The 16,192-nt window shown below is 43.7% G+C and overlaps 1 protein-coding gene across 1 annotated transcript in view; it reads left to right on the top strand.

Moving 5' to 3' along the window:
- The window catches only part of f5 (coagulation factor V), an 85,677-nt gene extending 69,979 nt beyond the window's left edge, over nucleotides 1–15,698 (top strand). The window contains exons 21-25 of the mRNA XM_080203266.1: nucleotides 2,092–2,247; nucleotides 9,909–10,053; nucleotides 11,430–11,578; nucleotides 13,681–13,863; nucleotides 15,356–15,698. Of these exons, the coding sequence (XP_080059392.1) occupies nucleotides 2,092–2,247; nucleotides 9,909–10,053; nucleotides 11,430–11,578; nucleotides 13,681–13,863; nucleotides 15,356–15,502 (780 nt within the window). The 3' untranslated portion in view covers nucleotides 15,503–15,698. The remainder of the gene's footprint in view (nucleotides 1–2,091; nucleotides 2,248–9,908; nucleotides 10,054–11,429; nucleotides 11,579–13,680; nucleotides 13,864–15,355) is intronic.
- Nucleotides 15,699–16,192: the final 494 nt, after the last annotated feature.

Here is a 16,192-nt window from a genome sequence, read left to right as displayed (position 1 = left end):
CATGAAGACCTGTTCAGTGTGGAGATCCAGGGCAAGGATCTCCACACCGTGTGGAGTGGTGAACAGTGCACCAGGAGTAGTACAGCACTATGGCAGAAAGGATTTGTTGTGCGCCCTTCGAAGTCTCTGACAAACTGAGGACCACCTTGTGCATTTCACTCTTTAGCAATCAGGTTTGATGCCGACGTGATTTCCCACGAACGTGATACAAGATTGAAAGCCTAGTGGGACTTGGGCAGACGGTTGTTTTAATGAGCATTGCGTAAAGATGTTTATTCACCTGTCTAGGGAAGCACAGCTCATTTACCTAAAAATTAAAATTATATAGAGGCTTGTGGCCTCATGGCTGCAACCAGCACCCAGGATGAACATAAGAACATAAGAAATAGGAGCAGGAGTAGGCCATCCAGCCCTTCGAGCCTGCCCCACCATTCAATAAGATCATGGCTGATCTGTCGTGGCTCAGTTCCACATTCCCGCCCTCTCCCCATAACCCTTAATCCCCTCGCTTATCAAAAACCCATCAACCCGCGTCTTAAAAATATTTAGCGAGGCAGCCTCCACCACTGCAACGTACTCACCACCCTTTGAGTGAAGAAGTTCCTCCTCAACTCTGTTCTAAACCGCCCCCCCCCTTTATCTTGAGGCTGTGCCCCCTAGTCCTACTGTCCTTTCTGAGCGGGAATTCATGGGACATGGGCACACTTACCAGGGTGACATCGCTCCCCGATTGGTTCCCCAGGTGATGTGACCCTTATTCTGCCGATTGATCCTTGAAGGGACAGTCACCACACATTCATGAAATGCAAACTGTGTTCACACCACCTGCCGGTGGGATGACCAACCTGCCATTAACCCCCTGCCATTTCATTGGGAGAATTGCAATGGGATTTTATGCCTGTGCGTTTCCTGCTATTTGTTCTCGGCCAATTCACCACACCTATCTGTCACCAAACCCACCACGGGCGATTGGGAGAATTCTGCTTGGTGATGTGAAATACTGTTCTAAGCCACAAATACACACAAGTAAATCTTTTTTTAAACCATCTGCGCTATTTAGCTTGACCTCTCTCAACAGATACAATCACTAAGATTCCATTTGTGGCCTATATTCAAGTTGTGGATGTTGCCTGAGCTACAATTTAACACGGTTCCTTCTTTCCTTGCTCTTGAGCAACAAGCTGCCAGACTACTGACCATCCAGAAAGTGAAGTGGTCCTTTTCTAAAATAAACCTCTCAGTCTCCAGTAACATAGCAACCATCATATTCCGTAGAATATTTTAACATGTCAGCCAATAGCTATCACAGTTAACTCCATTCTCATTAATTAGTCACAACCATCTCTTTCACAAGCAGCTTTACAATGTCGCACTCCTTAGTGTACTGCCAGTCAGGAAATCTTGTTTTACCAAACATGTGGAGAAATATATGTAACCCTCTTTACTGAAACTCTACTTCCAGGTATGGGGATAAATTTAACATTCCAGATTTCCAAGCTTTAAACAGTGTATGCAGATATTGAGAATTGTGATGACAGGATCATCTGGAACAGATCTGAATTCTCAATATGTGCTTTTATCATTGGAAAGCTCTGCACTCAGTGCACTAATTAGTAAAAATGTTTCTTCGAATGTTACATTTTATTATAATTTTAAAATTCCGCATACTTATTATTGAAACCAAAAGAGAAAATGCTAGAAAGTCTCAGCAGGTCTGGCAGCATTTGTAATGAGAGAAAAGAGCTGAAATTTTGAATCCAGATGACCATTTGTCAAAGCATCGTCTGGACTCAAACTGAACCTGTTCATTTGCTTGTAGCTTTCTGAATCATACATGCGAAGTGACTTAATGGCTGACTGTTTACAGATGAGTGAGTAAACCTCATATTTATGATTTTTGAGCAGCTAGATTCTTTTGCCAATCGTCAGCAATTTGTGGAATTCCCTGATAGTTTTGTTTATGACTATCTGATATCAAAGAGCGAAAGATATTAGAGTCTGATCCATTTGGGGTCAGCAATTTATTGATAAATTAGTGTCATTTTGCCTGTGTTGTTTTGCTAATGCCTGTACATTGTTTCTGTGTCACAGATTGACCTAGAAAGGCCAATGGTGATCAGTAAGATTGCCACCCAAGGAGCCAGTGTGTTTTTTGTACAAAATTATATTACAGCCTTTTTCATTGAATACAGTGGGGATGGTAAAAATTGGACATTATACAATGGAAACAGCAGAAGCAACAAACAAGTGAGTCTCTGAATTTATCACACCAGCTGTAGCTATGTACCAACTTTTACTCTTTCGGTCTCCTGATTGAATGTATCAATAGCTGCAACCTGCAACTTCTCTGCCAATATATTTTTAGCTAAGCTGCTCAGATTGAAAATTGCTTTCCACATATTTTGCACTAAAAATGTACATTTTTTTTCATTGAAATCTGTACACTTTCTTGCCTTTGTCTGGCATGCCATCTTGTGACCCTGCCATTTGCCAACAGTTGCAATAATTGAAGATTGACAGAATGAGCATGAAATAGAAAAGGTTAATTATTCAAAGCCAATCTGCCTAAAAGCCAATTACGTGACACTGTAGGCAGGGTTTAGCAAATACAGAGTAAGTTGCATGCATTTTCATGGTTGGATGGCAAGCATGGAGCAAAAACAGGCTGGATTATGCAGGGTTCAAGATTGCAAAGAAATTTGACAGAATAAATACAGGCAAATTGTTCATCATGATGGTAGGGAACATAAGTTTAATGGTTTGGCAGAAGAACAGAAATCTGGCTCAACTTCTTATTTCAAGGAATAATAGACCAACAGCCTAAATTATCAAGAAAATGACTGAAGTGGGATTGAGGCAATGGGATGTGCTGCCTTATATATCAGCCTGCAAACTACCAAAAGCTGACAATAGGTCAAATAGTAAGCCTGTGACATGTGGTCACATTGTCATTAAAGTAAGGGCTTGACTTAAGCTACAGCTTTACTCAGTGTTCCATCACCTATATAGCAGATAATTGTTGCTGAATTTTCAGAGATTTTTCCTAATTTCTCAGAGAAACTGTAGCACATTATTGGTAGTTTCAGCTTGTATTAGTCACCACAAAGGACAAGGATGTCATCAATAGATATTCCCATGAGCTTCATGGTACTCCAGTCTCTGGAGTAATACTTGAACCCACTATCTTCTATGCCAGCTAAAAGAACTATCAATGATTCATGGCTAACACTGCAAGATTAAGTTATAGGAAAGCTGGTTTGATCTATGAAAAATGTCATTTAAGCCAATTGTTTTATTCGTTATTCTTAAAACTTGTCGGGAGAAACCTTCCAAGGCCATAACTGTCAGATTGCCACTCCTCATTTCTTACCTTGAATCAGAACTCCATTTTTCATGCCCTTGAAAATTGAAGAGACCTGGTTCTGAGGTATAGGCAGGAAAGGTGTATCAGTTCTGGGAGTCCTCCTTTATAGAATAGGTTTGTTGAGGGAAGCCAAGCTATTCCTTTTTATGGCACTTGCTGCTATATTCCGGTTAAGTAGAGAGTTCAAATGTTCCAAGGCCACTTTGAGAAGCTACAGAGAGAAGGTAAATGTATAATGTAAATGGTGAAGAGGGAGGGTAGCATGTTAGTGGCTGAGGGGATAGGGCGGCATGTTAGTGGCTGAGGGGATAGGGCGGCATGTTAGTGGCTGAGGGGATAGGGCAGAAGGTTTATGGTTGAGGGGATAGGGCAGCAGGTTAGTAGCTGAGGGGGGGTAGAGTGCAGGTCAGTGGCTGAGGGGCTAAGGTGGCAGCTCAGTGGCTCTTTGCCTATGTCCTGCGTCTGCATCACTGTACTGTGTGCAGTTTGCTCACCAACCTCACCTCCCTCGTTCTCGTCCAGACTGGAAGCAAGAACCTCAAACCTGATTGAGAGGCTGAGGCATCCGGTCCCCACCCTCCTTCCTCTGCTCCCCACCCTCCTTCCTCCGCTCAGCAGCCCCCTCTTGTTCCTGACCCTTAGAGTTAGCCAGTCCAGGGGGGGTGGATGTCACTTGCACCCCATTGACAATGGCACCCTCTCTCCCCCTGATGAGCCTCAGTGTCTGAAGCTCAGAGGCCAGCTCATCTACCTTGAGCTGGAGCTCCTCCAGCAACCTGCACTTACTGCAGACATGGTCACTGGGAAGGACCCTGGGGTCCACCAACTCCCACATCATACAGAAACAACACATCACATGCCCCTCCATTATTCACTGTAGTAGTATTGAAAATTTCCACACGAACTTACCTGGCCCTTTTTCTCCCAAGCCCTTTGCTCCTAAGCCCTAATAGCTCACTCTGCTTCCCTCTCACTCCGCAGCCCACTCCGACGCTGCCCGCTGTCTACACCAGGCCTCCTTTTAAACCTGGCACTGTTTTAAAGCCTGCTCCCCCACAACTCCCTGCTATCCACTCCCTTAGAATTCTTAAAGCGGTAAACACAAAAAGCCCGCAAAAATGCTTTTAAATGATTTAAACAGTTCTACAAGGTAAGTTCTTACTACAAAAGTGCTTTAAACTTATTTAAACAGGTTTTTAACAGGTAATTTCTTATCTGTCTCTCTGCTTCTTCACTTGTCTGCTCCAGCAAACAATGCCTGGTGCTCGGGTCTGGGATGTCACATCTGGGCTGCAGAGGAACCTGGAGTGGGAGGGTGAGAATCCGGTCGTTGTAGTACATGTGGGTGCCGACGACGTAGGCAAAATGCAAACTGAGGATCTGGGGAGGGAGTATGAAAAGCTGGGAATGGAATTAAAAAGTAGAACCGACAAGGTGGTTATCTCTGGGCTACTGCCTGAACCGAGTGCAGACGGGCGTAAGGTTGATAAGATTAAGGAAGTGAATGGGTGGCTCAGGGATTGGTGTGGGAGGAATGGGTTTGAATTTATGGGGCATTGGCATCAGGATTGGGGTAGGTGGGACCTTTTCGGGTGGGATGGGGTTGGTCTGAACTGTGCTGGGACCAGAGTCCTGGCGAATCGTGTAAATAGGACTGTAGGTAGGGCTTTAAACTAATCGGGGGGGGGGGGAGGGGGGGGAGGGTAGGTGACATTACGCGGGCTAAAGTTAAGGAGAGGGTACAGGTAAGGGAAGAGGCCGAGGATGTCCCAATAATAAAGGGAGTAGGGGGCGTGAGTATGGTTGGTGGCGTTCTGGCAAATAGGGTCCAGGTGAAGGCTGGGATGAAGGCACTTTATCTGAATGCACGAAGCATTCGGAATAAAGTGGATGAGCTGGTGGCGCAGATCAGCACAAATGGATATGATCTGGTGGCCATTACAGAGACGTGGCTGCAAGGTGACAGGGACTGGGAGCTGAATGTCCAGGGGTATCAAGTGTTTAGGAAGGATAGGCAGGAGGAAAAACGGGGTGGCGTAGCTCTGCTGATTAAGGATAGCATCAGGGTGGTAGCAAGGGATGATATAGGAACCAATGAGCAGAAAGTGGAATCGTTGTGGGTAGAGATTAGGAACAGCAAAGGGAGGAAGACGCTGGTGGGTGTTGTCTATAGGCCCCCAAATAATGATCTGGAGGTGGGGCGGGCTGTTAACGCGCAAATAAGTGCGGCGTGCAGGAATGGGACGGCCGTAATTATGGGAGATTTCAATCTACATATTGATTGGTCGACCCATGTTGGACACGGTGGGCTAGAGGAGGAGTTCTTGGAATGCTGCCAGGATAGTTTCCTTGAACAGTGTGTGCTGGAGCCGACGAGGGAGTGAGCTATCTTGGATCTGGTGCTATGTAACGAGGCGGGAAGAATTAGGGACCTTGTGGTGAAGGATCCTCTTGGGGAGAGTGATCATTGTATGGTGGAGTTTCTGGTGCAGACGGAGGAGGAGAAAGTGGGTTCCCGGACACGCGTCCTTTGTTTGAACAGAGGGGAGTACAGTAGGATGAGAGAAGAATTGGCGGACGTTGACTGGGGGAGTGCGTTGGAAGGTAGGTCTGCTGAGGAGCAGTGGAGGATCTTTAAGGAGATCTTCCTTGGTGCTCAGCAGAAATTTATTCCGATGGTTAAAAAGGACCGTAGGAGGAGAGGTAATAAGCCGTGGATAACGAAGGAGGTGAAGGAAAGTGTTAAATTAAAAGCGGAGGCGTTCAGAGTAGCTAAGAGTAGTGGGCGAGAAGAGGATTGGGAGAGGTTTAAATGTCAACAAAGATTGACAAAGAAGTTGATAAAGAAGGGTAGGAGAAACTATGAAGCTGGGCTAGCGCTTAATATAAAAAAGGATAGCAAGAGTTTTTATAAATATATAAAAAGGAAGAGGCTGGCTAGGGTGAATGTTGGACCCTTAGAGGATGAGAAGGGGGACTTAGTGGTAGGGGATGGGGAAATGGCTGAGGTCTTGAATAACTTTTTTGTTTCGGTCTTCACGGAGGAGGATGTGAATAATTTGCCGGGTGTTAGCGATGGAAAGATGGTAGGACTGGAGGGCCTGAATGACATTATTGTTACTAGAGAGGCGGTGCTCAACAGACTGGAGGGACTGATTGTGGACAAGTCCCCATGACTGGATGGAATGCATCCAAGGGTTCTGAAAGAAATGGCAGAGGTGATAGTGGATGCCTTGGTGGTTATTTTCCAGACGTCGCTGGATTCCAGGGAAGTGCCGGAAGGTTGGAAAACGGCTAATGTTACGCCATTGTTTAAGAAGGGTGGCAGGCAAAAGGCGGGGAATTATAGGCCGGTTAGTTTAACGTCTGTTGTAGGAAAAATGTTAGAATCCGTCATCAAGGAGGAAATAGCGAGGCATCTTGAGGGGAATTGTTTGATAGAGCAGACGCAGCACGGTTTCGTTAAGGGGAAGTCGTGTCTGACAAATTTATTGGAGTTCTATGAGGATGTGTCTAGGGCGGTGGACAGAGGAGAGCCGGTGGATGTGGTGTTTCTTGATTTTCAGAAGGCGTTTGACAAGGTGCCTCACAAGAGGTTATTGCAGAAGGTAAGGGGGCATGGAGTTGGGGGTAGGGTGTTAGCGTGGATAGAGGATTGGCTGTCAAATAGGAGGCAGAGAGTGGGGGTTAATGGGTGCTATTCGGATTGGCGGTTGGTGACTAGTGGAGTGCCCCAGGGGTCGGTGCTGGGGCCTCAGCTATTTACCATTTATATAGATGATCTGGAGGAGGGGACCCGAGTGTATGGTGTCAAAATTTGCTGATGACACCAAGATTGGTGGAACGGCAAATTGCGCGGAGGGCGTGGAGAGTCTACAGAAGGATCTAGATAGGCTGTGCGATTGGGCCAGGAAATGGCAAATGGAATTTAATGTTGGCAAGTGCGAGGTGGTCCACTTTGCTAGGAATAATGGTAGGAAGGCCTATTACTTATGTGGCAAAAAACTGCAGCAGGCGACGGTGCAGAGGGACCTCGGGGTCCTTGTGCATGAGTCGCAAAAACCCAGCCTGCAGGTGCAGCAGGTGGTCAGGAAGGCAAATGGGATGCTGGCCTTCATAGCGAGGGGGATTGAATATAAAAGTAGGGAGGTCTTGCTGTGGCTGTATAGGGCATTGGTGAGGCCGCAGCTGGAGTACTGTGTGCAGTTTTGGGCGCCGTACTTACGCAAGGATATTTTGGCCTTGGAGGGAGTGCAGAGGAGGTTTACTAGGCTGATGCCAGAGTTGAGGGGGTTGAGCTATGAGGAGAGGCTGAATAAACTAGGCTTGTACTCGTTAGAGTTTAGAAGAATGAGGGGAGATCTCATTGAGACGTATAAGATGATGAATGGGATGGATAGGATAGAGGTGGAGAGACTCTTCCCGCTCAGAAAGGACAGTAGGACTCGGGGGCACAGCCTCAAGATAAAGGGGGGGTGGTTTAGAACGGAGTTGAGGAGGAACTTCTTCACTCAAAGGGTGGTGAATCTCTGGAATTCTCTGCCCGTTGAAGTGGTGGAGGCTGCCTCGCTAAATATTTTTAAGACACGGGTTGATGGGTTTTTGATAAGTGAGGGGATTAAGGGTAATGGGGAGAGGGCGGGAATGTGGAACTGAGCCACGACAGATCAGCCATGATCTTATTGAATGGCAGGGCAGGCTCGAAGGGCTAGATGGCCTACTCCTGCTCCTATTTCTTATGTTCTTATGTATGAGTATTTTGAGAGTCCAATGGGCAGCTAGTGCTCAGTAATACACTTACCCAGGAGTTAAAACTGGTTTTAATCCTTCTTCTAATGTTTCCAGAGTAACTATCTGTGTAAGTGAGTCAGAAGCATCCAAAGTCTCCAGCTCTAACTCTGAGTTTCTGAGGGTTCTGAGTGCAGAGGAATTGCCCATCAGAAGTTGAATTTCCCAAGGATATCCCTCATAGTCGGTATATTGGGTCTCCCAAGCTTTCTCCAACCCGAAAGACCACCCCCCCCCCCCCCGCCCCCCGCCACACCCAAGCTTTCTCCAGGATATGACCATCTGAAGATCTGAAGTTCTGGGTCATTGAAGAGATTTTTCCGGTCACTTCTGCCCTGAGGCTGAAAATTCCTGCCTGAGGCTCGTGGACCGTTAAATGGTCCACCAGATTTTCTGTTCCACTCACAATGATTCCTGAGGCAGGTGGGACTGGAAATTTCTTCTCCATTGTATTATTCTAAAATAATCTTATATAGTGCAGCAACTGTGCTGGGAAAACTCGTACCAGGTATTGTACATAGGTTGAGCCTTGGGCAGACATCATGCAAAAGTGAGCTGTTTTCCTTGAAGGAAAAAAGAAAATTGAGAGAACCCAACAGCAGTGTCCAAGCACAGTAAGACTTCGACATATCCAGGCTTGGCAAATTACATTAATAGAAAATACGTGCATGAGTAGGCCATCCAGCTCTTCAAACCTTCATATCACACAAGTGCCAGGCAATGGCCATCTCCAAGAGAGAATCTAACCATTGACATTTAGTGACATTACCATTGTTGAATCCCTAACTATCAACATCCTGCAGGTTACCATTAATTAGAAACTGAACTGGACCCAGCCATATAAATACTGTGGCTACAAGAGCAGGTCAGAAGTTAGAAATCCTGTGGTGAATAACTCACCTCCAGGCTTCCTAAAACCTGTCCACCATCTACAAAATTCAAGTCAGGAGTGTGAGCAAGACACTCCACTTGCCTGGATGGTTGCAGCTCCAACAACACTCAAAAAGCTTGACACCATCCAGGACAAAGTAGCCTGTTTGATTGACCATCCACAAACCTTCAATCCTTACACCACCGATGCATAGTGGCAGAAACGTGTATCATCTACAAGTTACACTGCAGAACCTCACTAAGGCTCCTTAGACAATACCTTTCAAACTCATGACCATCAAGAAGGACAAGGACAGTAGGAAGTTGGGAATTCTACCACCAGGAAGTTCCCCTCCAAGTCACTCATTCTCCTAATTTGGAAATATAATGCTATTTCTTTACAATCACTGGGTCAAAATCCTGAATCCCACCACCCCCCCCACTCCCCCCACAGCGCTGTAGGTATATCAACGCCACATCAACTATAACAGTTCAAGAATACGGCTCATCACACCACCTTCTCATGGTTAGTTAGGGAAGGGCAATAAATGCTGGCCTCCCCAGTGATGCCCACATTCCATGATGTTTGTAATGAGATTTTGGCTGACTGCTTAAACTCTCATCGCCTCAGTAGACTAAACATCTTATTACCCAATGGTTATGGAGGGCCTTGGGATCAGATGAGAGAAGTGTTGAAGGGGTGAACTCAACATAGGTAAAGCTGGATAAACAGAAATATGGTATTCATACTTTTTAAAAGTGGGTTTTGTAAAATAGTTTGCCTGCAATTTGTTGAATTTAATATCAAAAGCTTATCTAATTAATGTGTGTCTTGATCATGGTGAAAATCTTTATCATTTCTATTTTTCTCTTTATCCATTTGAAGATTTTTGAAGGAAATTCTGATGGATCAGGAATAAATTTTAAAAGATTCAACCCTCCCATTATCACAAGGTATATAAAATTATATCCAGTATCCTTCAAAGTCAGACCTACTCTTCGCATGGAGTTATATGGTTGTGAAATAGACTGTGAGTATAATTGCAGGTAACATTTTATCATTTTTCTCAGTATTCACCCTTCATATTCCAGCTGGGAAATAACTGGTGTCAGGGAAATGCAAAAAGAGCCTAAATTAAAAAGGTGTTACTCCCCCCTAATGATTTTGTTAGTAAGTGGCCCAGAATGGAAATAAACACATTGATTTGAAAGCTTGGTGGCGGCATTACAATTGGAATGAGGCCCACCGTGCCTCTCTGCAAGACCCAAAAATGGTCCCAACTATCCCAGTCATTGACCACTAGCCTGTGTGATCTCCTGTAATGTCATTGATGTGATGATCCAAGGCCCATATTCATGGTTCCTCCAACCCTACCATGCATGAATGGGGGTGAGCACAGGGAGCACTTAAAATGACCAATCCTGAATTACTGGCTATAACCTCTGTCTTTGTACCTACTGAATACTTGACTTAATTGTGATTTCTCCAATGGTTAAATATTTTGACATTATTCAGACATTTATATGAAAAATAACCACACAGTGAAACCACTAGAAGGTTCCTCATATCTGTGGAACAGTGCAGTTATTAATAACTCCCTTCTGGACAGAAATATAAAGGAGACAAATCAGACGTCAAATGAGAAATACAGTATATTGGATCTGGATCTCAGAATTCTACAATCTTGTGCGTGGAAGAAGTGTTTTCTAACATCTCTCTAAAATGAGCTGACTCAAGTTTTAAGGCTGTTTCCTTTTTCTAGACTCCCCACCAAATTTGTATCTGTTTACCCCATCAATCCCTTTCAAAGTCCTAAAATTCTAACTTTCTGTCCTCATAATCTAACCTTGGAGCCCAGATAATACTTTGGTACATTTTCACTGCTTTCTTTCAAAGGCCAATATATCTTTTCTAAGATGCAATGCCCAGAACCATACAATGTACTCCAGATATGTTCTGACCAGTGACTTGTACCAATGTAGCTACCTTTTATGTTTCAGCTCTCTCATTACAAAGGCTAATATTCCAGTTGTCTTTTTGATGATTGCTACTAAATTTTAGTCATCTGTGTACAGGACCACTTTAGACCTCATTATTGCTAGCTTTTCACCAACCAGTGCTGGGGGCATTGCCATTTATGCTCACAGTGAACACTGTCACAAAATTACCTCCATCATTTCAGATCTAAATGATCTTTCTACAGAATTGAAGAAGGATAGAAATATACAGAATTATATAGTTGGAAAGGAGTGGGGGGGTTGGCCACCTTCAGTGGAACTGGAAGATCGGCCCTGAATCTAAAGAATTGCAATGTACATTTTTGCTAAAATTAGTGAAAGAAAAGACTGCAGGGTTTGAAGTTTTATTTATTTACACATACACAAACAATTCCTTTCTGTTTTTCAGTCTGTTCACAGCCTCTGGGAATGGAAAATGGGACTATTACAGATGATCAGATAACTGCTTCATCCTTCATAAGTTCGTGGTGGGGTACTTGGAAACCATCCCTTGCACGTCTGGATCGAGAAGGCCGAATCAATGCATGGAGAGCAAATGTATGCGGGAGGAAAGCTTAAATTACCTAGCTGCCTGATGACTGAATGATTCATTTGTATTAATGTAATCCCATTGAAGTAATAAGTTAACATCAGTCTTAGATTTTTTTGCCTTTCATGGCCATCAGACATCTCGAAGAGCTTTTTGGCCAAAGAAGTAGAAATGCTGTTGTAAATGTGGCAGCCAATTTGCACAAAGCAAACTCCAAGCAACAGTATAATAATATCAAATTACATTTTTTGTGATGTTGATGGAGGGATAAATATTGGCCAGGACACCAGGGATAAACTCCCCTGTTCTTCGAAATAGTGCCATGGGATCTCTCTCACCTATCTGAAAAGGCAGACGGTTCCTGAGTTTAGTGCCTCATTAGAAACAGTGCAACATTCCTTCTGTGATACACTGGAATGTTAATTGTTTCAGCAATACTTAAGTTGATCTTTTGTGCTCTGGTCCTGGGGTAGCATTCTCCCATTTTGAGACTAAGTCCCGTGGCAGGGAGTGTACCCTACTGCCTTTGGTGGTAATACACACCAAATCACAGAATCCTTACAGTTCAGAAGGAAGCCATTCACCCATCAAGCCTTCACTGACAACAATACCACCCAGACCCTATCTCTGTAACCCCAGGTATTTACGCTGCTAATCCCCTTAACCTACACATTTTGGGGAATTTTAAGTGGCAATTTAGCAAGGCCAATCAACCTAACCCACACATCTTTGGACAGTGGAAGGAAACATACACAGACACAGGGAGAATGTGCAAACTCCACACAGTCACCCGAGGCCAGAGTTGGACTCAGGTCCCTGGTGCTGTGAGGCAGCAATGCTAACCACTGTGCCACTATACAACTTCTTCAATTATGCATGAAGGTTTTTTTATGCCGTCTTCAGTGGCTCGGTATGCCCTGATGGTGCGTAGTCTGTTTTCATGTCATTTTGAAAGGGTGCCCAACATCACTGACCTGCTATTGAAGAAAGAAGGTGGACCTCCTGAAAATGAAGATAGGTCTCCGGGAGCACTCTGAGGCTGGAAGATGGACCCTTTCCAAGACACCTAATCTGCAAGATCCACTGCAGGCGCTCCCCAAACCCACTGCTGTGGTGTTCTAGGGTCTAGGGTTGCGGGTGGCCTCCATCTTCAGTTCTGGAGGCACCCCAGGTATATGCCATGTTGTTCCGAATATGTTTCACGCCAGCATCACAGGGAATCTGGCATGAGGGAGAGATCAGGGTCGGACCTTCACTCTGGTCTCTGGGGTGTTTTCTGACCTGCCATGGTAGGCTGTAAATTCACATTGGCATGAAACTGATCTGGGCCTCTTGACATATTCTCCCACCTAGCCTGCAACTGAACACTGGCGGGGGCTTGGGAGAGTTCCACCCCTGGTGTGGATTTAAACCCTTAACCTTCTGACTCAAAGGTAAGAGTACTTCCAACTGTGCCACATAATATGATAATCCTTAGGCCTCAGTTTTGGAATTGTATTCATTAACAAGTATTATTTTATGAATCATCAGTATCGCAAGTCATTTATGTTACTGTGTACAGTGTGTTGAAAATATTTCATCCACAAAGTTCTAACAGTAACTTTCTCTCTGGACCCAAGCAGATTCCCAATGACTTCTCCCAGTACAGCTTTCTCCCAGTGTGGTGAAAATTGGTGTATCTTTTGCAAGATTTTAAAATTAATCTAAAATGGGCACTGCAGAGTCAGATTTTGCAGTGTAATGGATTTGTGAAGACCAATATAGTATAAATCTTTTGCACAACATATCCTTCCAAGCTATCCTTGGTACTGTGACACAGCAGTCAATCTTTATTCGGCGGTGCATAAAACACTGCGTTTGTCAGTTTAAACACTTGGATAGCACAATTTATTGGAGTGAGATAGAAGAAAACAATGATATAGGAGAGAATCAAACTCAAGGCCATGGTATCAATTTTAGTATAAAGTATAAAACAACTACTTAAATTCTAGTTTCCTGCAACCTGGTAACTTCATTACATTGTGAATGTAAGCCTACTTGTGATGAATAAATAAACATAAACATAAATCTCATTAAACCAGCCTTAACAAAAACCTTCTTATTGAACCAGAAACAAGACACGGATCCATGGCTACAGGTTAGCTTTCAGAAGGAAAAGAAGATAAGTGGCATTATTACACAGGGGGCCAAGTCCGTGACCACCACAATGTTTGTGCAAAGCTATGCAGTGCATTTTAGCTCTGATGGCAAAATATGGCTACCATACACCAATCAGCCAGATGTGGATGAAAAGGTAAGAGCTTAATTTGCTGAAGGTTATAAGGAAAACTGTGGGGAGGAGCATCACCACTGGCATAACCGGAAGATCCCGCCAGCGGGAAGTGATGGAAAATCTAGTCCATGGGCTCGAAGCGTTAACTGTTTCTTTCTCCACAGATCCTGCGGACCAGCTGAGGTTTTCCAGCATTTTTGGTTATATTTCAGACCTCTAGCATCCACAGTATTTTGCTTTCAGTTTGATTTTCACTTTTGCTTAATATTCAACCAGTATTGAGTGAGAAACAGAATGGCAGCACCACAACTTCCTCCTGATGACACCAAAGTTGGAGGTGTGGTAGATTGTGAGGAAGGGTGTCATAGTCTGCAGGGAGACTTAGATAGGTTGCAGAGCTGGGCCGAGAGGTGGCGGATGGAATTTAATGCGGAGAAGTGTGAGGTAATTCACTTTGGTAGGAGCAACAGATGTGTCGAGTATAGGGCTAACGGGAGGACTTTGAATAGTGTGGATGAACAGAGGGATCTAGGTGTGTGTGTACATAGATCCCTGAAAGTTGGGAATCAAGTAGATAAGGTTGTTAAGAAGGCGTACGGTGTCTTGGCGTTTATTGGTAGGGGGATTGAATTTAGGAGTCGCAGTGTAATGTTGCAACTGTACACTACTCTAGTGCGGCCGCACTTGGAGTACTGTGTGCAGTTCTGGTCCCCGCATTACAAGAAGGATGTGGAGGCATTGGAGAGGGTGCAGAGGAGGTTTACTAGGATGTTGCCTGGTATGGTGGGGAGGTCCTATGAGGAGAGACTGAGGGATCTAGGGTTGTTTTCGTTGGAAAGAAGGCGGCTAAGAGGGGATCTTATTGAAACATATAAGATGATTAGAGGTTTAGATAGGGTGGATAGTGAAAGCCTTTTTCCTCGGATGGAGAAAGCTAGCACGAGGGGGCATGGCTTTAAATTAAGGGGGGGTAGCTACAGGATGGATGTCAGGGGTAGGTTCTTTACCCAGCGGGTGGTGAGGGATTGGAATGCCCTGCCTGCTGCAGTTGTAAATGCGTCTAGTTTGGGGGCGTTTAAGAGATCTCTGGATAGGTTTATGGACGAAAAGGGATTGGTATAGGCTAGTGGGTCATTGTTTTTGTAACTGGTCGGCGCAACATCGTGGGCCGAAGGGCCTGTTCTGCGCTGTAATGTTCTATGTTCTATGTTCTATGTTCTATGATATGAGAAAGATGATGATCACCAGAGTGCTGGCACTGGCTGAGCCCATGGGCTATTAACAATTGAGAACATCTTAAGATACTCAACTGATCTGAAAGGCCATAAGCGTCCAAGGAAAAGACAATGCACCCAGTGGAACATTGCTTGTATCCAGTTGAATATTTCTCCCAAAGCTGGGAGTGCGATGTGGAAAGGGAAGATGAAGCAAAGGCTCGAGTATTGGAGTTGTTAAACATGCTTATGTACACATAAGACTACTTGATTTTTAATTGATATTCTTTAATTCACAGATATTCATAGGAAACACCGATTATTATCGACACAAAAAAAGCTACATCAATCCACCTATATCTGCCAAATATATCAGGATTATTCCCAAAAAGTGGTATAATTACATTGCACTTCGACTAGAATTAATTGGATGCGATTTTGATTGAAGATATTTTCCCAAGGAGAAAGTAGAACTTTTTATTAAAAAAAACTTCTCTAATTAAAAATCGTGCCTTTTAAAGGACTCAACATGCACAGAGAATGATAAATGCTGATGTGAAAAACAGGATGAATTTTAGTTACTAGATATTGTGGTTACAATTAATTTGTAAAACAGCTAAATATAATTCAGTATCAAGTTGGTTAACTGGATCTAAATCATATATTGCATAGTATGTTGGTTTTGCCAGAGGTTTTTTAAAACAAAATTCTATAAAATTTATGGTACTTGAGATATGTTTAAAAAAACAATATTGTTTCAACAATTTATTGGAGTTTAGTTATATTAATCGTGTGTTAAAAGGGAAGGGAAGTGGGGTGAGGGAAAGAGGAATGAGTGTGGAGAGAAAAGGAGGAGGACAATGGATGGATGGTTGACAAATTATTTCAGCCAGGGTCAGGGAGTATTATATCTTGATTACTTTTGTATTGTTGTAATAAAACAAATTAGATTAACTGAATTAAACAAGTCTGATTCTAAATGTTTGTTATGAAATAAAGAGGCTTAATATTCATGCCTCTCCATGTATTTACCTTCAAGAAGATTGAAGAACATGTGAAAGTTTAGTTATAATCAGAGAAGATATTATTGTTAAATTCTGGCCTATGCTATTACATATTAGCCAGGGCATGATTTA

This window comes from Carcharhinus amblyrhynchos, chromosome 15 (genome assembly GCF_965287045.1).
Source record: "Carcharhinus amblyrhynchos chromosome 15, sCarAmb.v2.hapA, whole genome shotgun sequence".
Lineage (NCBI taxonomy): Eukaryota > Metazoa > Chordata > Chondrichthyes > Carcharhiniformes > Carcharhinidae > Carcharhinus > Carcharhinus amblyrhynchos.
Note: the sequence above shows the minus strand (reverse complement) of the source record. Positions and strands in the feature narration are given on the sequence as shown.